At 45.1% G+C, this 23,773-nt stretch overlaps 6 protein-coding genes across 6 annotated transcripts, besides 27 other annotated features; 2 read left to right on the top strand and 4 right to left on the bottom strand.

Moving 5' to 3' along the window:
• Positions 1 to 5,714: part of a sequence feature (areas merged during assembly that could not be assigned to a particular haplotype. This can correspond to areas where the two haplotypes were merged or to regions with more than two copies in the genome that were merged during assembly.) that runs on past the window's edge.
• Positions 21 to 53: a microsatellite.
• Positions 177 to 207: a microsatellite.
• Positions 398 to 422: a microsatellite.
• Positions 447 to 3,323, bottom strand: Tc00.1047053508879.50 (uncharacterized protein; the record flags this gene model as incomplete). The annotated part of the gene is made up of 1 exon (XM_813949.1): positions 447 to 3,323. The coding sequence occupies one exon, from the start codon at positions 3,321 to 3,323 to the stop codon at positions 447 to 449; it is 2,877 nt and encodes a 958-aa protein (XP_819042.1).
• Positions 3,403 to 3,445: a microsatellite.
• Tc00.1047053508879.40 (hypothetical protein, conserved) lies at positions 3,698 to 5,830 on the bottom strand (the record flags this gene model as incomplete). Its single annotated transcript, XM_813948.1, has 1 exon — positions 3,698 to 5,830. One exon carries the CDS (start codon positions 5,828 to 5,830, stop codon positions 3,698 to 3,700), a length of 2,133 nt encoding a protein of 710 aa, XP_819041.1.
• Positions 5,715 to 5,875: a sequence feature (areas merged during assembly that could not be assigned to a particular haplotype. This can correspond to areas where the two haplotypes were merged or to regions with more than two copies in the genome that were merged during assembly.).
• Positions 5,870 to 5,895: a microsatellite.
• Positions 5,876 to 8,035: a sequence feature (areas merged during assembly that could not be assigned to a particular haplotype. This can correspond to areas where the two haplotypes were merged or to regions with more than two copies in the genome that were merged during assembly.).
• Positions 6,061 to 6,085: a microsatellite.
• Positions 6,310 to 6,346: a microsatellite.
• Positions 6,433 to 6,475: a sequence feature (T-rich).
• Positions 6,729 to 6,762: a sequence feature (AT_rich).
• On the bottom strand, positions 6,803 to 19,156 carry Tc00.1047053508879.30 (dynein heavy chain, putative; the record flags this gene model as incomplete). Its single annotated transcript, XM_813947.1, has 1 exon — positions 6,803 to 19,156. The coding sequence occupies one exon, from the start codon at positions 19,154 to 19,156 to the stop codon at positions 6,803 to 6,805; it is 12,354 nt and encodes a 4,117-aa protein (XP_819040.1).
• Positions 8,036 to 8,363: a sequence feature (haploid, non-Esmeraldo-like haplotype).
• Positions 8,364 to 12,219: a sequence feature (haploid, Esmeraldo-like haplotype).
• Positions 12,220 to 12,585: a sequence feature (haploid, non-Esmeraldo-like haplotype).
• Positions 12,586 to 13,566: a sequence feature (heterozygous, Esmeraldo-like haplotype).
• Positions 13,567 to 14,046: a sequence feature (areas not merged during assembly with more than two copies in the genome that could not be assigned to a particular haplotype).
• Positions 14,047 to 14,984: a sequence feature (heterozygous, non-Esmeraldo-like haplotype).
• Positions 14,985 to 17,764: a sequence feature (haploid, Esmeraldo-like haplotype).
• Positions 17,765 to 19,518: a sequence feature (areas merged during assembly that could not be assigned to a particular haplotype. This can correspond to areas where the two haplotypes were merged or to regions with more than two copies in the genome that were merged during assembly.).
• Positions 19,403 to 19,422: a microsatellite.
• Tc00.1047053508879.20 (uncharacterized protein) lies at positions 19,516 to 20,661 on the bottom strand (the record flags this gene model as incomplete). Its single annotated transcript, XM_813946.1, has 1 exon — positions 19,516 to 20,661. The coding sequence occupies one exon, from the start codon at positions 20,659 to 20,661 to the stop codon at positions 19,516 to 19,518; it is 1,146 nt and encodes a 381-aa protein (XP_819039.1).
• Positions 19,519 to 20,827: a sequence feature (areas merged during assembly that could not be assigned to a particular haplotype. This can correspond to areas where the two haplotypes were merged or to regions with more than two copies in the genome that were merged during assembly.).
• Positions 20,828 to 22,035: a sequence feature (areas merged during assembly that could not be assigned to a particular haplotype. This can correspond to areas where the two haplotypes were merged or to regions with more than two copies in the genome that were merged during assembly.).
• On the top strand, positions 21,014 to 22,462 carry Tc00.1047053508879.10 (hypothetical protein, conserved; the record flags this gene model as incomplete). The annotated part of the gene is made up of 1 exon (XM_813945.1): positions 21,014 to 22,462. One exon carries the CDS (start codon positions 21,014 to 21,016, stop codon positions 22,460 to 22,462), a length of 1,449 nt encoding a protein of 482 aa, XP_819038.1.
• Positions 21,099 to 21,157: a microsatellite.
• Positions 22,036 to 23,773: a sequence feature (heterozygous, Esmeraldo-like haplotype).
• Positions 22,608 to 22,641: a microsatellite.
• Positions 23,120 to 23,146: a microsatellite.
• Positions 23,149 to 23,773, top strand: Tc00.1047053508879.4 (protein kinase C substrate protein, heavy chain, putative; the record flags this gene model as incomplete). The annotated part of the gene is made up of 1 exon (XM_813965.1): positions 23,149 to 23,773. A coding segment is annotated over one exon (625 nt), but the record flags the coding sequence as incomplete, so codon positions are not given.

The raw sequence follows: 23,773 nt of genomic DNA, 5'->3' as shown, positions 1-23,773 counted from the left end.
TGGTCAAAACGCACACACACAAAAAAAAAAAAAAAAAAAAAGATTAAAAAAAACCCTTGTCTATATGGCCTTAAAATAACTCCCCACACATGCAACTGCTACAACGCAATATTTCTTGATGCACACAATAATGCCTAGGAAGAAGAGCAAGTGGATAAATGCAGGATGGGAAGCAAAAATAAATAAATAAATAAATAAGAAAATAAAACGACAACAAAGGAACACCATCCCAATAAAGTCATAAAAGAGTAAATACCGATATGTCAGCCACATTGAATTTCCTTTTCCTCATCAGAGTCCCCTTTTTCTTCATCCTTCCCTTTCAGTGCCATCAGAATCTAAATCTACCTTATATATATATATATATGCAAGCACCCAGCAAGATTTCTAGCTCTAGTCTCTCTCTCTCTCTCTCTCTCTCTGTATATATACATATATAGTCCCTTTCAGGCTTCGCAGCCATCGCATCCCGTGGCATTTATTGTCTGCTGCCCATTTCTCCTGCCATTCCGTTCGACAGACAAAGTCTCTTCCTTCGCGTGGCAGGAGTCTGCCAGGCAGCAACTCTCCACCTCTAGTCGATGTCGTTCCAATATGCCCTCACACAATTTTTTGTACTCCTGACATGTCTCTTGAATGAGTAAAAGAGACGCCTCTGAAATGGGCATGTGTGTTTTGTCTTGCACGGTTCCCTGTGTTTCCTTTTGTCGTCTCTGCCGATAGTGGCGTGAAACTTGATGACATCCCGCCGTTAATACCGTCTGCAGCGCCCGACGCACATTGCTTTTTTCCCCATCACGGATATCATCAAGAGCATTTCTGGACTCCCCACCAGCTTCACACAAAAGCGTCTCCACCACAGCTGTGATATGTCGCAGTACTGTATCGGCCTCGCTTTGCAACACGTGCTGCAATTCTTCAACGATACGACGCTGCTCGCTTAGGCAGGCGTTGTGTCGCTTCTGCATATCCCCAAGCTCCCGCCGCAGAGCGGCACTATACGCCTTCACGGCCTCCAGCTCCCTCTCCACATCTTGCTGAGAATCCATCTGCTCGCGTTGCGTCTTCTCCCACTCCTCCTGCAGTGATGTGTAATTCGCACGTGCCGCACGCAACGCCTTCGTTAACGGCGAATTCAACGTCACGCAATACACCTCGTCCTGCCATTGTTTCCAGAAGCTCATAAGACGTTCCATGTATTCACGCTCAATGCGAGCACGACAAAGACTCTCTTCTTCCTTCAAAGTTCGCCGGACGCTAAGGCGCAACGCAACATGCAACGGCGCATCATACGAGAGAAACGTCCGCGTTGTCGGCCTCGTTATGCGAGGTTCTTTTTTCTCTTTTACGCTCGAAATACGACGAACAGATTCACGCGCCATATCCACTACCTCTTGCAGCCGCCGCGCCCTTTCTTCCAATAACAACAATTCATGTCGCTTCTTCTGAAGCATCAGCGTCCTTGCTTCATCCATATCCATTTGAGTTACATGCGTTCTTTCGATTGAAGCTTCATTCCCTACTCGGTGCAACTGTGAAATAAAGGCCTCTCTTGTCTCTTCCTCCTCGAGGCACTGAAGTTCCTTCGTCGAGGCATTGATGTCTTCTTGAATCTGACGCAGCTCTTCGTGTGACCTCGCAGTCTCCAGGCGACGCTGCTCTGCCTGCTCCTCGCAAAAATGTTCCATCTTTGACTCTTCCTCCTCTTGCTGGTGCGCCAATGCTGCCATTTGCGACTGAATGCTACGTCGGAGTTGTTTCCTCACATTTTCATAATGCTCGCTAATCTGTTGTGGGGTAAACTGTGGTGACTTCTCCCGCCGCTCCTTGTCTTCCTCATGGTGTCGTTGCAGTCGAGTCTCCTCAGAAAGGTTCCCACCGCTGACATGTTGCATTCTCTTCTCTTCGGCCTCGATGGCATGGCGCAGAAACTCAATATTTCCATTGATGGTAGCCGCCTCCTTCTGCAGCGTGTGTTCTTCACGCTCCAAAAGTGCGTGACGCTCCATCGCACGTTGTGCCTCCAATTCCGCGTGCATCAGCCGCTCCTTTTCCAAGATTATTTGCTCCCGAAGATGCACAGCGCCGAGGCGGGGGGAATACAAACTATTACGTGGTAAGGCCTTTTCTGAGGAGGTCCGTGATGTGCACCGTGATGCACACAGCGACATTCCATTTGACCCGTCTGGGAGAACATCTTCTTTTGTTGCGGCTTCCGACGATAGAGACGCTCTTTGTGGTTCTGCTGGCGTAATACGCCGTACAGTCGTGCGGCGCCGTTGAGTCGGTTTCACTTCCTCGTGTTCCGCCCCACGTGTCGGCTTGCTGGCGGCAAGACTGCAGTCACGAGGCAGTGCTACGGTAGCCTCTCTGCATGTTGGAACGTCCAGCAAACGCTGCAGCAACGATACAAAGTCAAGAGGGTCCTCCCACTGATGACTGCCGACGCGAACGCACCATCCCCAGTTTGGTGAAGTACTGCCTCGTGGTGTGCTCGGTGTCTGACACAGGGTTTCGTTAAACGATAGCCCCAGTTTCACAGACTCTATGGAATGAAAAAAGGACAGCGGAGGACCTTGTGATCCGCAAAGTTGGTTTGAGCATGTCAAGGCTTTGGTGAAAAACTCCGTATGGGTGTCATGAACGATGCACACAACATACGAGATGCCCCGTAATGTAAGCCAAAATACGTGCGAGAGATGCTCACGTGCTCGACTAAATGAAGGTGTCACCACAACCCGCTCTAAGTGCTCCACAAAACCACGAACATCGTAAATGATCAGATGCTCAAGGGGTGCCGACGGGGAGACGGTAGCCCCCGCATCCACTTCCTGCGATGCGTCCCGCTCCGTATGGATCGGAACAAAAGGCGCCACTAAATCTACCACAGGTGTGTCAAAGGAACGCACGGCAAACCATCGCAAATGTATCTTGCCAGATGACTTAAACGCAGATTCATGTGGAAAGGTTTTAGAGATACGCACCTCCTCGCGCAGTAAAAGCAGCTGTATCAACGCTGGTAGAAAACCGCCGCCGTACCACCCCAAAGCGTCATTGCCGATATATTTTGGCGTGCGACGATCGACTGGGGCGGTAAGCAGTGAGCCCTCGTCGCTGCTGGAGTATCCACAGTCAACCCAGAGAAGCCCGTTGCCCGCAGAAACATGACGATCCACAAGCGGGAGAAGATCCGTGACTGTGGGTGGTATGACCTCCGCATTGGGTAATGCGTTCAGCAGCCGGTCAAGCAGCCGTTCCCCCGCTTCCTGCTCCCTTTTCCCACTAATAACCCCGTTGATGACGCGTACCGCCACAAATGCCATTCCATCGGATTCCCTCGCACGGAGATCAGCCAATGTTAAGGACACAAAAAACAACAACAAAATAAAACCACACACACACAAAAAAAAAAAAAAAAAAAAAAGAAAAAAAAAGTAAAAATAAATCAAAGATACACAAAACCGCGGTGATAAAGACAGACACACAAACAGAGGCCAACAAGTGTGTCATAATAGCAATACAGTAATACTGCCCCCAAAATACAATCAACGCCAAAATCGCCAGAAAATTTTTTCTTCCTTTACTGTGGACATGAGTATGTAAGATGTATACATACTTACGCACACACACAGCAAAGAAAAACAACAACAAAAAAACCAACAATGAAAAATAAGTAAATAAATACGCACGTCCTTCCTCATGTAGTTTGTGTCGTTGCGTCCCCCGGCTCCACTTCTTCCGGAATGTCTGGAAACTTGGGATTGTGTGGGTCAATCTTCACCATGTACTCCAAGGACTTACTCTTCTGCTTGGACAGCTTCCCCTCTGTAAGAATAGGCTCTAACATATACGGGTCGGGTGGGGAGCAGTTGGCAAAGGACACCTCCGCTGAATCGCATAGTGCCATAATTTCTTCCTGAGGTACAGGGAGCTCACCATTTTTAGCGGGGTTTAACTCCGTCGCTTCGTGAAAGTAACGTGAAACATGAAATCCCGCCAGAACAGTGTCGCAGCCGTATGTTGCAAAATTTAAAGCCTTTTGATTTAACATCGGACACATCGCCAGCGTCGGACTGACGCGATCAATCGCATGACTCTTTTCAAGTGCATATTTGCCAAATTTATGCTCAAACATGCGTTTGCGCAGCCTAAGCATGTCGTTAACCAACTGTTCGTATTGCTTGCACCACTCCTTGAGATCCGTTGAAGAGGCCTCTTTAAAACGCATCAATGCACGCCTGAATCGTGGTATCATGTAATAAGTCGCCCAACTGGTAAAAAAAAATAAATTATTGAACTGCCGCTGTGCCGCAAGGTATACACTTGCGACAAAAAGGTGCTCTAGTGGAGGAAGCGTCGATGGACCTTTTTCAATGGAGTCCTTTACCTCCATTTCCTTCAACACACAACGTTCACAGACAGTGAAAAAGTTCATGCGAAGTGATTTAAGATCTGCCTCCATGGGAAAGTTATGGTAGCGTTGTGGAAGTTCCATCAGATCTGTTGCCTCCAACGGGCTATAGCCTAGTGCCGTGAGTCCCAGCGCCCTTGTGAGTGAGTACAGGGTGTGATTGCCATCATACGGTAGTGGTTTATTAAGCGCCTGTGAAAAGGTCAGGTTGAATGGATACTGCACAAAGCGAAGGTGGTGGTTGTCACCCCCAGCACGCCGGGCAAGTTCCATGATACGGTATAAATTAATGACAGGAGGAAGCGGTCGCCTGTTTCGAATATGATCCGGCACCATTGCATCCGGTGGAAGTGGTGGGTAGTCCCGCTGAATGTGAGGAGCCAGATAGGGTGATGATATGCCGTAGTACTGCAACACACCGAGTCTCACTTGATTTTCAAGGTACGCAAAGATTTGCAAAATGTCATCATCAATGTGTGCATTTGGGCGTTCATCAAAGAGGGTGTGAAACCCATCGAGTAATAAAACATCGATGCACTCCAATTTCGTGTTGTAGGCGACATTCGTAAAAAATGCCTCTAACCATTCCGGCGAGAGACCTGCCGCAGCCGTCTTCGATACACGGCGAAGATTTAAGCGTGCCAGCTGATCCTCCGTTAAATCGCTAATACGAAACCCAGATTTGAGCTGCATCGATGGAAGAGAAGCTGCCTTGTAGCGCTCAAAAATAGGGACAATGCGGTTACGCACCACTGCCGTGTTGGAGGTCTCCACCTGCGTCAACTCCTCTTGAAATGGTTGCTGCTTAATGATGCCGCAACGGAATACAATGACAAATCCATCCCGTTCCAATTCAAACGCCTGCAAAGCTTCATAAAAGGCACGGGCAACACTCTGATGAACGTCTGACATGCTTCCGTCAAGCTCAAATACGTTGCATCCCTTAATGATTTGTAACTGCAGGGACTCAACAGCCTCATTGATGTCGTTGGGCATCTTACATGTTGCACTTCCCAACTTTGACAAGTGAAACCCCACCGGCGCCGGGCAAATATGACGCCAGTTTTCAAACGCGGTTGACCGATCACATGTGTACTTCGTCCCGCCCACCGTGGCTCTTCCCAAAATGGGTACCGCTTTGGACTCACGCGCATCCGCCTGACCCTGCGGCCCCAACATGCCGCGTATGGCGTTCTGAGCCCGATTGCCATAAATTCCATTGATGCCTGCCGTCTCAGAAGTGCGTGCAACAATATTCTCCCCATCGGCATTCTTCTTGCCTATCCCACCCGTCGGTAGGTTCATCTCATTTCCTCCGTTCCCAAAATTTGAGGCATGCCGTGCGTGGAGATGAAGCGATGAAAACACTAGCCCCAGTTGACGGACGCCAAACATACGACTTCGCAACGTCAGCATCATTATTGTCAATGCAAGTGCGTCAAAGTATCTAGATTATAAAACAACAACAACAACAACAACAACAAGTAAAAAAGATGCCTTTTGAATCCCCACCCTCTTCGTGTCCCCGCCGTGTCACCTCAGTATAATTTATCGGCAGTGAGGCACACGGGTGTGGTGGTAGTGGTAAGAAGAAAATAAAGGCCAGGGACAGAGAAAGTAAAATTGCCTATAAATGGCACGTCCACAGCAAAAAAAAAAAAAACAAAAAAAAAACGCGAAGGCAAAACTCGTGCCTTTAAAACATTGTGAGTGGTGAGGCCCTGTTCCGCCCCGTTCAGGGCAAAAAACAACTGAATTTGGGGGGAGGGAGGCTGGGGAGAGGTGCAGCTCTACGTGGGTGTTTAACGCTCCATTTCTCATTCTTTTTTTTTTTTCACTTCACCGGCTGCTCGCATTGCCCTGAATAAATCCGTCAAAGATACACACACACACACACACTCTCCCTTTCGCTCTCTCTCTCTTCCTCTCTCTCTCATCCATGCGTGTCATTCAAAATGCAACGAGATGATTTTATTTACATATCCCGCAGAGAAACAAGCAACAAATGTCAAACAAATAATAAATAAACAGAAAAAAAAAAAAGAAGAAAAAAGAAAAGGAAAACCAGCACCGCACTACACATAAGCACAATAACATGTGCGTATGCCTCACAGATTCCTTCGACACATACAAAAGTACATGAGAGAAAATGCAAAAATAAGAGTGAGTGGAAATTCCAAATCTTTTTAACAGACAAATAAATTACGTACATGAGCAAAATTGGTATTAATGTCTCATTGCCATGTTTATACCTCGACGGGTAATAAACATAGTAAAGCATACGCACATCCGCTCGTGCTCTCTCTTTCTCTCCCTCTTTTTATTTACATATAAATATATATAATTTTTTTCGTGTTTGACTTGTTTCTTTGCTAATATACCAAGTCTGCATCAATCGTCTAGCATGCACAAAAGCGCCACACCACGTCTTACCCAGTGCTCCGGTGTCGCCGCACCAGCGTTGAGGTCGAGCAACACAACAAAATTTGTTGAAAGCCCCGTTGTCGACAAGGCGCCGGCACGGGCACATGTTTTGTAAACAGGACACTCGTACGTTTCCCCAGTCGAGACGTATTCCTTCAGCCGCACCGGATCTAGGTGGATCACAGGCATGGATGTATACAATTCGCGCGGTTGACTCTCTTGAAGAACCAACGAATCCAGAGAAAAACATGCGCCCTCCAAAAAGAGGCCGTGAACCAGCACGCCGGACGTTGGGGTCGTCACGATGTCTTCTACCAACTCGTACCGCGTCACATTTGTGCGGAAGCGAATATCATCAATTGGAATCTTGTGCTCGCGGCTGTGGGCCTGCAGAACACCTGTAAGAAACCCTTGCGGAAAGAAAAAGCCGGAGAGCCAAAAGCTCATTGGAATCCCGTGGTCATTCCAGTCTCGGAAAAACTCTACACGCTTCAATGTGTCTTGAAACCACGACGCCAATGGCTTGCGCGACAGATAACCTCCCTCATGCCACACTTGAGGCACCTGCCCGAGAAGACATGCATCAAACATGTCTTCCAGCTGCAATGACATAACAACCTCCCCTTTAATGCCACGCTTAAGCTCCAACAGTGTCCGCCGTAACTTTTTCACAATGGCGTTAAAAACATCAATCTCCTGACTTACCACAGTGCCCAATGAGATCATCGTACCATCTTCAGTGATTTGGTACGTCTCAGAACTTGCCTGACTCTTATCAATCAACGGTGGGAGATGATTTTCAAACTCATCCACCATATCCAAAACCTTTTCCTCCGGAGTCCGTCCCATTGCTTCTTTGCTGCGAGGTTGCACAGAAAGAATGGCGGCCAACTGACTGCGAACTGTGGCACGGTTATACATAATATCGGCGTTGGCGTGCAGTCCAAACAGCTCTGGACTTTCAAAAGGTGGAAGATTTGCCAAATATTCTTTCATCACATCGAGCGATTCCAGCTCTGCCGGGATGCAGTAGACACCATCTGCTGTAATGTTGAATTGTCCCGGCTGCACAACGTCCTCGTTGAAATACGCTTCAAGGATATTCACAAGCGAACGCGTATCGAGGAAATCCGTGACACGCCCACCGTAGTTGATGATACCAACCATATAACGTAGAGCATTCCACGGTAACTGTACCGCCGCATCTTCTGGAATATACTCTGAAATGGAATGTAGAGCCGCAGAAAAATCCGATTGATTCCACTGATATGGGATATTCCAACCAAGCGCACCAAACTTACGCCGCTCCTGTATCACTGCATGAAAATATGTAAGTGAGCACAACAAACGGCGCCACGGAATCGAATTCTCTGGGTGACTGTCCCACAATTCTGGCGTCACCTCAATGGAAAAGCTGTCACGAATGTTTGCCTTCAGTCCCTTTGGTGGCTCTTTCACTAGTTTCACGCCAGACTGTAACAGCAACACGGGAAAGCTAGACGTCGGCATGGTCGTAAGCCACAATCGGAAGTCAGTGTGCACTTTAGAAGATATCTGTAACTCCTCCAAGCAGCGCTCAAGTGACGGCATCCACGATTCGTACACGTGACAGTTTTGCAAATATACCCACATGCCTTCAGAAGATCCTTGTTGAATCATCGCTTCCGCCTTCGGTCCCTGGTCTTGGCCCAACGACAGTGTCAGTTTTTTCTCGCCAAACCCTTTACGTTCTGCAAATTCTGTAAACAGTACTGTTGGGTCGCTTCCGGGTGTTAAAACAAAAATAATCGGCGCCGTCGGGCTGCTGTCCGCAAAACACGCCTCAAGATCAAATGCGGGACTTTCGGTAAATGCCTTTCCAAGGTAATGTGCACAGATAAAAGAGAGGCCGTGACTTGTCAAATCCTCACGGCATGCCTTCAGCACCAACAATTTCTGAAATGGAGTAAGGAATTGAATGGAGTCCGGGAACCACTCATACGCCTTGTCACTAGAAAACCAGTTGGACCAATCTGCCTCGTTGTCGTACACGTTGTCTTTAATTTCGGCAAATACATCAGGGACCGCCTCTGCCAGCGCTGTCAATTCATTCCACGCCGCCTCATGCATCCATGCCGGCCAAATATCAGTCTCGGGGTCCACAAGCAAACGGCCCTCACTGCCCTTCAATAAGAACTCCCACTCCACTTCACGTACCACTCCCTCCGGCCGAAATATTTGCACAAACATCATGACCACAAAAAGCAGTTTATCTTTTTCAAAAAGCCCACGGCAAACGGTACTATAAAAGTTGAGCGTCATAGCAGGTAACAATAGGGCAATTCGCTTATCAACGTCATCTGCCTTCTCGGTGCGTTGAAGTGATTGCACAAAGAGTTTTTTAAAAAAATCGAGAGAGATTTGGTACATATGGTCAAGACCTGAAAGCTGTGAAATGACAGTGTAGATGATAGCACCGCGTGTGGCCACAGGACGGTATCGATTACGCGCCAATTCAATGTCTTTTTGTGTTCTTTCAGACACCTCAAGTGAAGTCGTCACCGCCTCACTTGTCTCTTTCGCCTCCTTCAACGTGTTCACAAGTGGTTCATTGTCAAGAATATTACCGGTCGAAGATGTGAGCAAATGCAAGATGCGATCTTCAATCTCCTTGAGCTGGTTCCTCCCATTTGCAATATCCATCACGGTTTTAGTGGCTCTTGTTTCAAGTTCCGCGTACTCATACCGCACCACATCGGCCAGCAATTGATTCTCTAATCCTCCTTGTGTGACGGTAAAGTTAATTACCGTCACTTTAATCTGCAATTCGGGTAGGTAGTGTGGATTAGGCAGTTTACTTGTCATGTATAGACGAAATGACGGATCATAGTCCAGTTCCGTGTCACCCAACTTTAAAAGAAGTCGCCCCTGTGATCGATACGTTTGGCAAAGTAGAACCGGATCAAGTGTGGCATCTACCGTTTCCTCGACATTCTCTACTAGTACTGGAAGTCCCATACGAATTGCGTTTTCCAACACCCGCATATAGGAAGGGTCAGTGAGTTTTATAACGCGGAGGCTACTGTTACGTTCCATAGCACGAATCCAGTTGTTCGCTTGCCCTTGTGGGTCGATGCAAAGACACCAACGTTTGGACTTATGCACAATCACACCATTCTGAATGCTTACAGGGTCTTGTGGAAGTCCCTTATTGGTCCATTGTTGAAGCTGCAAAGGGGTAACAATACTAGTAAGATCAAATGTGGTGCTGCTGATGGGGACCCCCAGCTCCTTGCACTTTTCCCACCATTTCTGAACCATACGTGAGCGGTATGGGGCGGTGAATGGGCCCAGATAGGCAACAAATCCAGCTGCAAGAGCGATTTTTCCTGGCAAACCCTTTGTTTCGTCAAGTAGAAATTCAATTGCAGTCGACCAGCGACTCTGCTCTCGCGACAGCCCACTCATCAACTGCTCCGCACGATCAAGTCGCACCATGGTGAGTTGAATATCTTCCTCAAGCCGCTCCTTCTTCTCAATGTTCTCTTGCATGGTACGTTTAAGCTCGTTGATTTTATTTTCAATACCCTTTAGCCTTTCCTGCGCTTCAAAGAGAGCATTATTGGCGACTTTAAGTTTCGCCTCTGCCTCCGCAAGGCGTTCTCGCTTCGGTGCCACCACCTTCACTACTTCGTAGTAGTTGTTGATGGCCAATACCCACATGGAGAGCGACTTGCACGCCTTGGAACTCTTCGCCACCTCCTCTGGCTGAAAGTCGGGGTTGTTGATGTACTTTTGTATGGATCGCACGACCCGCTCGGTCAACTCATCCCTCTTGTAGTTTTGTAGATCCTTTATAAAATCCATACGACCCATAACAAGCTTGGCGCGATCCCAGCTGAGATCACGTTCTCCCAATAAAATAAGCACCGCCTCAAGCACAAGTACAACACGGGCTGCTGGTTTTTGAAAACTCTTCACCTCGCGGATATCATCCGGCCGTAGCTCCGCAAGAGCATTCTCCGCGGCTCTCAGAATAGGCAGCGCCTTATCGAGCTCCACCTGACACTCTGCACGAATGCCATCTGCCTCGTGACGGATGCCCATCGCCACCTCCTCCTCTTTTGCACACTCCGCTCGCACCACCTGCGCAGATCCCTGTTCATGTTGCACTTTCTCCATAATTTCTTCTGTATCTTTTGCCGCCTGTAGCAACTTGGGTTGCATTTGAACCAACTGCTCCTTCATCTCATCAACCAGCACTTGAGTGCTCTGCAATTTGTCAAGACCACCCTGATAGCGCTTCACCTGTCCTGAAATTTGTTCACTCTGTTCACTCAGTAACCTTCGATAGCACGTAAGCAACTCCAAGTAAGAGCTTGGTGTGGTGTAGTTGTGACGGCGTAGTTCCTCAAAAAATTCCTCGGAGCGTTCCTGCACGTCTACATGAATGGAAACACAGAGCTTGATAAGACGTTCCTTCATTTCCTCCTCTAACGTCAATTGCGTGAAGATGCGTGAGGCAACGGAGTTCAAGGCATCTACGGGCCATTGATCAAACCAATCGATTGTACAACAGTTCACTAGAGACGGGAACATTCGCAGACGCCGACGGAATGGCTCGCCAACAGGAGACATGGTCAGTACAACATGCACGTTATCACGACAAAGTGAAACAAAATAAGAGAAGATGACATTTCGTGTTTCTTTTTTACCAGCCGCGGTGGCGAGAGGTCGAACTGCCTCGACAATTTGATCCACATCCTCTTCTTGCATCAGTCCTGGTACCTCACCGGTGTTGAGTAGATTGTTGAGATCCTCAAGCATCTCCTCCCAAATAATTTGAGCGTCAGACAAAAAGAACAGCACGGGCTGTTTCTTGCACCCACTTGTCAACAAGATTGTCTTCATACAATCACGGAATTCCGTCATGCTAAACGTTCGTGTGATGGATACCTCGTGCACCGGTAAATCACAGATGAATGCGGCCAGTTTACATAAAGACTGCCGTCCTGTACCGCCCATTCCCACCAGTAGTGCATGTCCACGAGGTTGCCTGAAGATGCGACACATACGTGTAATATGATGGATGGCATCCTTAAAAAACACCAACTCTATTGTTTTGTTGCAATCAATCGCGTAATTTTTCTGGTACTCTCCAAGTGTCTCTTGAAGGGAATCCCCAATGACAATTTCCTCATACATGGCGCGATCCCGCCGCATGTAATCTCCAAAGAGAACATTTTCAAACTCTGGGTCCCATGGCATTTGGAGCACATTACTCGTCACCTCGCCCAGCGCTCCCCACCACCACTGACGGTCATTTTCATCGATAAGGCGATCATGAAAGACGCGACTGACCTCATGAACAAAGGCGCGAAGCACACTCCCACGTGTGGGTGCACTATGCGGTGATACCTGCATAATTCCCTGGACAACCTTACTGAAATCACGCAAGTTGAAGGTGTAATGTGACCGCTTCGGTGTGGGAAGTTTCTCCCGACTGATACGATTGTAGCATTGATTGATGGCGTTGACCAAATCTCCTGACAAATTCTTGACATCTGGTTCTTCCCATGCTGAAAAAAAGCCATGTAAAATGCAACCAAAGATGCGACGAATAGAGTATTCACTAAATACTGGCTGGCATAACAAATGAAATCTTGAAACCAATCGCTTTGTCATCTCATTCCTACCTCCACCAGGCACACCACACGCGGCAAGGTAAACAATATCATGAATCTCCTTAAATGAGGCAGGGGCTTTGCGTTTGTCATAGAACCCACCTTGTGTGATAAGCTGACGTAACAACTCCAACGGAGGTGATGCTCCATATTTTTCAAGAGCCGGCATATTAAGATCATCAATCATAAAAACGACTCTTTTTCCAGGCGATGGACCGAGCGCATTGCTCCGTGTCTTGTGCAACTTCCCTTCCAGCCGGTCTTCAATGTCACGAGCACGACTCTGTGCACTCAGAACGGTCGCAAAGTAATCCCAGTGGCTTGATGGATCATCGCCATGCAATACACTTGTTACAAAATTCATCATGGACAATGATTTTCCAGTGCCCGTTACACCATTTATTAGAACATGCCGCGAGCTCGCCACGAGAACACCAAGCAATGTTGTTACACTAACAGTCTCCACTGTGGGGACGATTAGTTCAAAGTAAGGCACATCAAACCTAAAAAAGAAGCTTGGTACCAAATGGCGCCATGTAACAAACCTCATGGATGGCTTGTGCACCACGTAATCGTAGACACTGAGGTGATCGTCCATAGACATTTTATCCGGCAACAATTCCACAAACCGTTTTTTCACAAAACGATTAAAAACCTCACGTGACTCTTCCGAGAGATTACCACCGACAGACCACACAAACGACATTAAAAAATACATATCAAACAATGCATCTTCATTGGTCGGTACAGTCTCATCTGTAATGGTAGGAGGGCGAAATTCATCCGGTTCACCTACGGGAGGTGCAGCATGGGACACTTTTTTTTCCACTTGTTTCGGTAATAAATCATCGTCTTCATCCGGTTTCATTTGGGCGTCTTTTGATCGCAAAACATTTGGTAATAGACTCTCATCATCCAGCGTTCGTATAAAAGAGGTGAGTAATTCTATGCATGAAACAGCCAACTGGGCATCCACAGATACAATCCACTCACGGCATTCCTTCCGTATAAAATCAAGCGACATGGGAAGAAATTGATTGAGCAGCTCTGTCATGCGTTCTGCGCGAAACTTTGGAAACAATGCAGCCTTTTGTGCTATCAAGGTTTTCGCAATTGGAATCCAACCACGCCCACCATCCATGTAATACGGTTCCAAAAAAACCATACCACAACGAGAGACAGTGGCGGGAGAGGCAACTGCCAAATCTTGAACTTCAAACATAAATGTCGCCGTCGGTGGGAGTTTAATACGCTCACCATTAAACAAACAAAGTAGTTTGTTATCATCAAGGACAGTGTTCATGTTTTCAATCCAGATTGCATCCACAGGACCATCAAAAACGATCCATTGACGATCGGCGGAGTGCTGCGCATCACGCGTAACACCTCGTGCGATATTACTAATGATACCATCCGTCCACTCACGTGTAATTTCATTGACCTGCCCATACAACTCACCCATTGTGACGGATTTGGGATTAAGTAAATGAATATGTACACGGTTAAATAGAGGTGTAGCACCTTCTGGATCGTGACCATCCAGCTTCAACTGGGTCAAAGCACCTTGAACAATGCGCAAAACAGTCGTTTTTCCGCTGTATGTTTGACCAACAAGCATCACACCGTGACGGACTACAAGTGTATCGTAAAGCTGCACCGCCTTTGTTACCAAACCATCTATAACCTGTAGACCCTCTTTTTCCATTTGCTCCTTCACATAACGAAGAAGCAAATCGTTTTGCGATTCTTCAATCGCGATAGTAGGAAAAAGATCTTTGATAAGTGCCATGAAAAGAACAGTATCTTCACGAAGGAACTTCGGTACATTGGCGTCACGCATGGCCCGAATCAACAACATATTTTCACTTTCGTTAGGATACTGTCGCTTTAGACCGCCGGCCAAGACAAGAATTGACTTTACCGCACGCATACCAAAATCGTAGTGGTCCTGCTTTGATAATTGCTCAGAACTCAACTTGTAGAGTTGTACCATCTTTCGAGCCAATGTTCTTGCATCGGCAAAACCTTCCGAGTAAAACATGATTTCCGCAATAAGGGCATAGTCAGGAATCATCATACATATCGGACGGAACAATGCCTTTAGGTTGTCTGGTAATTCAGTACGACCGGCGTAACCAGGATTCATAGTGATAAAAACACCAAAATTTCTACTCAGTTTAATTGAGTGCCCATCGAAGTCCATGCGCTCCAGATTTTGTGCAAGGGCAGTAGTGATATCAAGCATCTGCTGTGCCACAACAGAAAGCACTTCTAATTCGATACGGTTGAATTCATCGAAGCACGCCCATGCACCTGCCTGAGCCAACCCGGCAAACATTCGAGACATGGTTTTATAATTGATACCATCGGAACAATTAAACACAACCACTTGTCTTGCAAGTGCCTTACCCAGGTCTTTTACAGACTCCGTTTTTCCAGTGCCAGCGGGCCCCTGAGGAGCAGCACCAAGATTCATCGACAAAGCGCTTGTACAAGTCAAGAACGCACGATCTGTCAAGGGTGTAATTACAAGACGTGGTTGATTACCCAAATACTCGTAGCCATACCAAAGATGTGCTCCACAATGTCGGATCGCAACACTCATATTTGAATTGACCGCGCCAGTGGCTTCCCAGTAGTAACGAAGTTGCTGGGCCCACGCAAAATCACCAAGGGATGTAACATTACCTTCATTTAGCGTTTGGACAATATCACGACTATGTACGTTAAGTACAATGAGCGTACACACAAGTGTTCGTTGAAGCTTCGTTAATGATTGCTTCACAAGTTCAACTGTACGAAGAATTTGTCGCTGATGAGATTCATGGTATTGTCCCAGAGATCCTGAATTTATTGCTTGTTCAACTTCGCCAGTCCATACTACCATATCGACAGCTTGAATACATTGGGCGGGATGTTCAAAAAACCACTCTTCACGCACGCGTTGAGGATACGCCTCAACCGTCTTACGCATATGCATAAGCAATGAGGCTTTCATCATCGACTCAATCTGACATAACCATTGTTCCACATTACCAACTGGGTAAACAGTTTTTTCAAACTCCACCTCTTCTCGCTCCCCAGACAACATTCCCACTATCTCCGAGCATCCTTCACCATTAAAAACAAGAGCTGCAATGGAATCAAAACACTTGGATAAGTGAGGCTGTACGGCCTTGGGATTACGCACATCCGACAGAATGGAAAGTAGTTCATCATTTGAAAGAAAGTAAAACCTTGGGAATGCAACCCGTTTTGTCTCTAAATAATCCTCCAGTTTCTTTTGGATATGATCGATGGCTGCGTTGCTATCCTTTATTTCCCCCAGAACATTATTACCTGTGCAAATTTGATATACATTTTTTGCAGCATTTGCCCTCATCGTCAAAGTCCGAAACAGTTCATCTATCGCGGTAAATTGCGCACTTTCCTCCGGAAGTTGGGCCTTAATATCATCCGAGGAAAATATAAACTCCAAATACATCCAATTTTTTTGTAGAGTGATCCACTCATCAATAACATCGTCCACAAGTCGAAGATTGCGAATCCATTCCTCTACGCGTTCCCGGACTGGTGCCACAAAACGAGACGCCATAATAGTTTGAAGCTCAATTTGATGATCATCTAGTTGTTGAATGACATCTTCCAATTGAGTTAAAATAAATACTCCTTCACGGTTCTTGTATGGAATTGTTTCAAAGGAAAGGTCATGCCATGTTTGTTTGATCTTTTCCAAGTCATTAACAATCTTCCACTCGCCTGTGGCATACCCAGACTGTTCTGCAAGAATGTCTTTGTGATCCATGATATTGTACTCTTGGAGTGTTTGGAGATTAAGACCCTCATGAAAGCGATTATCAGAACCAGTTGCGGCCTTCAGCACAATATTCCAGTGTGCAGGGGTCATGTGTTTATTTCCACAATCGTGAATCACTTGCATGCTGTTACGAATTGCCTGAAGCTCCAGGAGAAGGTGTGGTGTTACCTCTTCTTCACATCCTTTTTCTTGGACCTGTCTGTTAATTGCAACGGCCTGTCGAACCATTGCATTGACCTGATCTTCCATGGCACGTGTATCAAGTTCATTCAAAGGACAAGTAAACCATTGCTCTCTATTACGAATAAAATTGTCCAATAGTGTCCAAGTTTCGTAGCGCAAAGAAACAAAGTTTGCCATTTCGTTAAAGGACGACCAGTCAATAGCAGGAGCATCAAATAATTTGGCATAGCGGGTAAATTGTTTTTCTGTTTCCTCTAACTCGGCAATTTTGATCTTAACATCCTCCAAATACTGAATGATGGGCTCTATATTGTCAGTCAATAAGGCAAATTCGTCACCAGATATAATCTGCCGGATGCCAAGGCACTCCTCATCCACACTAGCCACACTCTCTTCCAACGTCCGTGTATGAACAAACAAATTCTCCTCAATAAAGGCTTCCGCCTGAAGTCTTGCCTCATCAAAAACAATCCGAAGCGACATCGATGTACTTCCACTACTTCCCAAAGTTCTCTCTTTGAGCTGCTTATCCTCATCCTCCAAGAATTCAACAAATTGTCGGTCCATTAAATCGCAGAGAGCATCTGCTTGGGCAAGTTTAGTTTCTATTTCAGGTGCCTCATTTACAATGGCCTTGTAATTTGCAACATATTCTGCAAAATCTTGAATTTGAACAGGACGCTCACTAAGTATTTGGCTTTTTTGTTTGAAATAAACCTGTAGTGCAGAAATGGCGTCCCTTGTAATAGAACGAAGTGTGGCATCAATACAATCGCGAATAACCCGCATTCTTGGCTCAATCTCAGTCTTTAATTTGGCAGCATTGATCCACAGCGTATAACCTACGAATGATGCCATCAAGACGCGTAGAGCGTCGTGAGCTTCTTGCAGCTTGATGTACAATTTGCCCAAAGTTGAAGATGAGAGAGGATTTTCTCCAGTTTCCTCTTCCCATTCCGCCAAAATATCACTCCATTCCCTTTCCAAAAAGTGAATATGGGGCAGAGTGATAGAATAGGTCTGCATTTTGGTGTTGGCTTGGGCATAGTCATGACCCACCAATTGTAATATACTCTCTTGAAGAAAAAGCATACGGGCGTCGGCTTCAAGCACCTGACCCATATTCCAGACAGAAGGTATCTTCGAAAAGTAGGCATTCAGATGCTTTTGGTTACATAGACGTACTATCGAACTTGCCACCTCTGTACATCCTGAAATTGTCTCCACACAAACACCACGAATAGATTTCTCACCAGGGTTAAACAGCAATTGAGTTTCTGTAGACTGTAACAAAACCTGAAAACCAATGGATCGTAATTCTTGAGTTCCTTGATTTCGAAGGGTGTTGAACAGTATTTGTACGGATGATAGAGTGGTCCGAAATACCGTTTCAGAAATAATACAATCCACAAGACGAATAAATTCGTCTAGCTGAGAGTATTCCACAATACTGCGCTTTAGCTCACGCATTCTTTTAAACTGCTCTTCTCGAGCATCATGCATGGACTTCATCTTTCGTTGAGAACGAATCGACTTTGTCCCTGACACCATCGCATTAGCAAGTAGATACTGTTCCAAAGCTTCCCTCGTGTTTAGATCAGGAACATCTGCTTTACGTTTCATGGCTTCAATCAGTTTTGTGACATCTGATTCAATGTGATCAATGCATGCACCCAAAATTGTAATAGTCTTTTGTCGTTGTTTCGACTGTTGCACTCTGAACTCTTCAATAGCATAATCATGCTTGCCTTGTGCTTCGTAAAGAATGGGTGAGTGCATAGTAAGTTCATAGGAGCTTTTCAGAATATCTACAATAGGATTACTGAAGGTAGCCTTTGAGAGTAAGAATTCCGTTGAAAGTGATTTCCGAGTCCTTAGAAACTGCTTCGCTCTGTAGTTTTTGTGCCACCGAAGCAAGGCCTTATATACCAGGTAAGTCTTGAAGAAGTGAATCCTACGAAGAACATCAAACAAGGAAGACTCTCTCATCCATTCTGCCAAACTGACAACTTCGGAAGGTTGTCCCGGTCGAACATGTACAACCCCTGTTGCGCTCATAATGTAGTGCTCCCTTTCTTCCACATCCCGCTTTGCCGAACAGACAGAGAGATCATACGGCCTAAATTCTAGCACTTGAGGTGCACGCTCCAAGTAAACATATTTCACCTGGCTACCTGAGCCATATGCAGCAAAGAAGGCGATACAATCTTCATCTGTTTTCAAATTACGAAGGGCATTTTCATCATTTGGAGCCACACGATCAATAGACTTTTTTACGGGCGGTCGAATAGCCTTTTGGATCATTCTTAGGATATCACTATCTTTCTCCTCTAATTGAGAATCCCATAGTGACAATGCCGTCAACACGGAACCCATCTTACAAGACTCCACAGAAGAAACAAATTCTCGTGGAGGCGACCGCATCATTTGTTCACCTTTTCGCTTAATTCTTTTCGAAGCTGGCAACGCTTTGTGTCGCAGCTCATATATGGACTTCTCGGGCTTCTGGAAACTATAGAGACGAGTAGGACTAGCTGTTCGAGAAAGCTCCAACTCGATCTTTGCATCAAGATGACTTTTAGGTTTATGATCATTCTCATTCACAATTTTTTGCAGGGATTGCAAAAAATCTGCGCTGTTTTTCCTCTTTGTAAGCATCCTTTCCAGTAGCAATTCCTTAAAGAGGGGGGAGGAAAAAGAACGCAAGAAGCAATAGTACAAAAGTAAAAAAAAAAAAAAAGAGCAAGAGAAAGGCGTTGTCTCTATGGCATACAGGGTTCCCGTTCTTCACCAGAAGCAAGGAAAAAAAAAATTCAATAACAAAAAAACCACATACTAACGCACGCGCGGGAAAAAAAAAAAAAACCCAAGACAATATAGAAAATAATACCTAACAACAACACCAAAAAAAAAAAAAAAAAAAAGGGGCAACAATCAAGAAGCTATTAATTGATTCAGTATGCACTAAATTACTGTTTCTTTCCTTTCCATCTTTAGGCACTACTCAGAGGCATTTCTTAGGACCAAACTTTGATATCTTCCAAGCTCTTTGGAAATGCGTAGAATCCCCCGTTGGGTTTACCATTTTCATCGTAAGGTCTTCCATAGTTTTGAAGCTTTTCCTTTTCCTCAGCAAAGGCAATATTCTCATCAATATAGGAAATAGCCTCGGAGAATGACTTAAACAAAAGTTTCCCCCTCTTGGATTCATCATTTTCAGTGAGGCGATATACCCCATGAAACTTGTCTTCAGTCCAATTACCAAACCGATTTTGCACTTCTCTGACACGCGAGATGAATTTCTCATGCTCGCTTTCGTATGAAAGACCACACTCCTTATCCAAAGTATCAATCAATTCATCAATGGGAATGGTGAGAAGAGAATGATACGTTGCTAGTGGCTTAGCTCTTTCAGTAAGATCTCCGAGACATTTTTCAACATAGCTCAAAGGGAAAAATCGTTTGGGAGTAAAGTGTTGACCCCTGGCAAACATGAAATATTGGTGAGGAAGCAACGGTGGCACAATATACTGTAGGTGTAATTGGTTCTGCGAAGGCGGAAAATTAAAACCAAGGAGAGTGTGCTCTGCCTCCACCAGTTCCGAGACACGCAAAATAGATGATTTCCATTCAGGATCGGCAAGAAATTGTTCTCTGAACGTCTTGTGGGATGCGTCCACAAGGCTTTGGACGATATCAAGCCCCTCTTTTGGGGAACAAAGGAGATAGCGCCAATCCGGTATAAAGTTGGTCGTAGGAATAGCACAAAAATGTACTGGCGAGAGAGCAAGCGGATCATCAAATACAAGACAAGACTCCGTTTCGTACCGAATAGAAATCTGGAGAGGAAACTCGCCACTATTTTCTATACCAAGCATAAAAGCGCTAAACAGGTTGGGCGTTTCCGTTACCGGCACTGCATCCAGAGAGGCATTGCATCGATTGCACACTGAAAGGCTCACGGCACATGGCTTCTTGCAGATCTGGCACCGCCTTACATTGCTAAAAAGCACCTCGCGAGCGCGCTTCCCCCCTTTATGGGTAAAAAAGTCCGAGACGCTTCCTCTTACCAGCGGCGACTTGTTTACAACGCGGATCGGGGTGTTTTTAAAGACACCCGACTTCGGCCTCCCAAAAAACCAGTTTTCACCAGCGCCAGCCATTCGGGACCTTTGGATCGCGCAGAGAAAAGGAAAAAGAAGGGAGCAAAGCGGTGGCAAACAAAAACGAACAAATAAATATCTGCGTGGCCAAAATGGTGGTCTTGGCGGGGCGCGGGTCGGGGCGGCGCTCGCTCCCGCGTCCGCGTCCGTCGGGTTTTGCTTCGCGTCGCCCCCGGCGGAGGCGCGCTTCCGAGCGTATCCGGGCGTTTTCTTTTTGTCGGGGCATCTCTGCGTGTGGCTGCGTTTCTCGTGGCTGTTTTTTTATTATTATTCTGGTGCGTTTGTGCGGCAGCTCTGCTTCGTTAAGGGTTGTGCATGTCGAAGCGGTGTTGGTATATATATATTATTTTTGATGCACGCATGTGTTTATGCGAATGTCTGGCCTGGATTTTTTTTGAGGGGTTTTCTTTTGCTCGCCTTAGTTCTTAATCGCGTCTTTATTATTATTATTATTATTATTATTATTATTATTATTATTATTATTATTATTATTATTTTTTGCGTGTGTACAATTTCTCGTTTCACACTCTTTTTTCTAATGAATTTATTATTGTTATTTATATACACAGTAATAATGTCTCGTCGAAAGCCCAATCTGACGTTGTCCACTCCAGAGACTACGCTGCAAGTTTTGGATATGGGGTTGGACTTCCGTTCCTATTTATCGCGTGTAGACGATAGTGGCATACCTGTTCTTGGAAACGTCATATCATATGAGGCCAGCAAGATACCCGATGTTTTTGAGCCTACAGTGGGACTGCTTGTAACGATTTTGCACATGTATACACAAAGCACTTCCACTGCCTCTGCTTTTGTTTGGCTCAAAACTTACGAATCCATTCAAAAGGTGTACTTAGATCATGTAGATCAAGAAAATAATGAGACCGCAAGATATGCTACTGAGGCGCGTTTGGCTATATTGAGCCATTTATCAGGTGGTATGGTGACTGACGGTAGTGGTCTTTACGAAAAACTACTACTTCTTCTTGATCAACAAAGTGGTATTCGTGGTGCACAGGCACCATCTCAAAGAAAAGTTCCGCGAGAACCAAAGGGTGCGTTCTGTAACCTTCATTTAGCAGATCAAAAATGTTATCAGGATTTTGCCTGCAATCAGTTACATCTTCATGAAGCAGGCCCTGTCAGGCATCGAATAAATTTTTTTATGAGACTTATTGAGGTTTTAAAGGCTGAAAAAAGATCCAAGATGCAAATACTTCACCGAATAAAGGATTCTATTTTTTTTGCCCGCTATGGAAATAAAGTAACAGTTCAATGTCATGGTAAGTGGATCCCTTTTTTCAAGACTGTCTATACGGATGGAAGGCTTGAGCAGGCATTTCGAATGCAACAGTTTTCTTGTAACAATAATGGGTGTTCCGATGAGCACTGTAAAGGGATACACGCTCAGGAACGCCGTGTGGTCTCTTCGAGCAGGCAGGTGGATCTTCATAATCCTCAGGCCCTAGCTATCCAGGTCGAGGATGAAGGACAACACCTTCTTTCATTGGCTGGTGTCTACAAAAATCAAGTATCAGAACCACCTCCTTCACTTTCTCTTTCCTCTCCCATGGTGACCATTGCTTCCCCAACTTCTGAGCTTTGGAGAAGCACGGTTCGGGAATATGTTCGTCAAACAGGAATACCGCAGCTACAGGCCGACGAATCACTGCTTAGAACATTACAAGATGCAAATGTTGTTGGAACACCTGCTGCTTCAACGGAGAGTTTAACACCTTTATTGGATGAACTCGAACTGCACGCATTTAATTCTAATACATCACCGCGGAATGAGTCCTGACCATACGAGGGGGTCTTTTTTAAACTCGAATGTAGTGGCTGGTAATATTTTTACGGAGCCGATGATGTGAAAAAAAGAAAAAAATAGCGAAAAGCGGCATTTTGATTCCATTGTTGAGATGAAACGTGTTAGAACGAAAACAGCGAAAAAAAAAAAAAAAAAGAAAAAGAAAAGGAAAATGCGTAAAAAGCTGCACGAATGAAGAAAGGAAAATTCAAAACTGGAAGATCAACGAGAAAAGAAGAAAAATATATATGAGAATTTGATGAAAAATTGAAAAACTGAGAAAAAAAGGAAAGAGTGATGTGGATGTGCTCAGCAATTATCGTTCTTTCTGGGGAACCCAGAAATGGTAAATTACAGTTATATCCGGGGCTTGATTTTACGATTGTTAATCGTCAGGCTCCTTTTTTTTCTTTTATAACGAACTACTTTTTCCCCTTCCAAAAAAAGTAAACTATTTATGCGAATATGGCTTTTTTTTTTTTTTTTTACTTTTTCTGGCGTGATTACGGCATTTTTTTTTCTTTTGCTTCACTTTGTTTTTGATTTGCTTGATTATTTATTTATTTTGCCACAAGAATTGACCAGATATACTTAACGAAAAAAAGGAATCAAAGTAAGGAAATTAAAAAAAACGGAATTACCAAGATTATTAAAAAAAAAAAAAAAAAAAAAAAAAAAGCATGTTACCATACATATTCTTTTTTTCATTGGTGATAACTGGATGTTCGGCTTTAGAGCCTTCATATGGTGTTCAGGATGGTTTTTTGGAGTATTTTGCCGCGGTCCATCCAGAGAAGCCTTTTAATTGTTTATGCGGCAATGTGTCCATTATGGGTCATCAGGTTAACGATGATTATTGTGATTGCCCAGATGGAAGCGATGAGCCGGGGACATCGGCATGTACGAATGACAGGTTGGAGGTTAATTTACCTAAAAAATGGAAATTCAGGTGCAAAAACATTGGGTTTAAACAACAAGAAATTCCACATAATCAGATCAATGATGGATTATGTGATTGCTGTGACGGTTCTGATGAGTATTCTGATATTATTGCGTGCCCCAATGTATGCGCTGAGACCCAGGAAATTGAGGAAAAGAAACGTTTGGAGAATGAACGGGTCAGAGAAGCAGGAATGCGTGAGAAGGAAAAAATGATGGAGCAGGTGAGGAAAAATCGTGAAGATGACAAGGTCCAACTCGAGAATGAAATCATGGAATTGGAAAGAGTAAGGAAATCCATTGAAGAAAAATCTGTGAAGCTTGTTCCATTTGAAGAAAAAAAAGGGCAGAGAAAAGGCGCTACTT

The sequence above is a fragment of the Trypanosoma cruzi genome, genomic scaffold (genome assembly GCF_000209065.1).
Source record: "Trypanosoma cruzi strain CL Brener 1047053517085 genomic scaffold, whole genome shotgun sequence".
Lineage (NCBI taxonomy): Eukaryota > Euglenozoa > Kinetoplastea > Trypanosomatida > Trypanosomatidae > Trypanosoma > Trypanosoma cruzi.
This window is presented reverse-complemented; position numbering and strand designations above follow the sequence as displayed.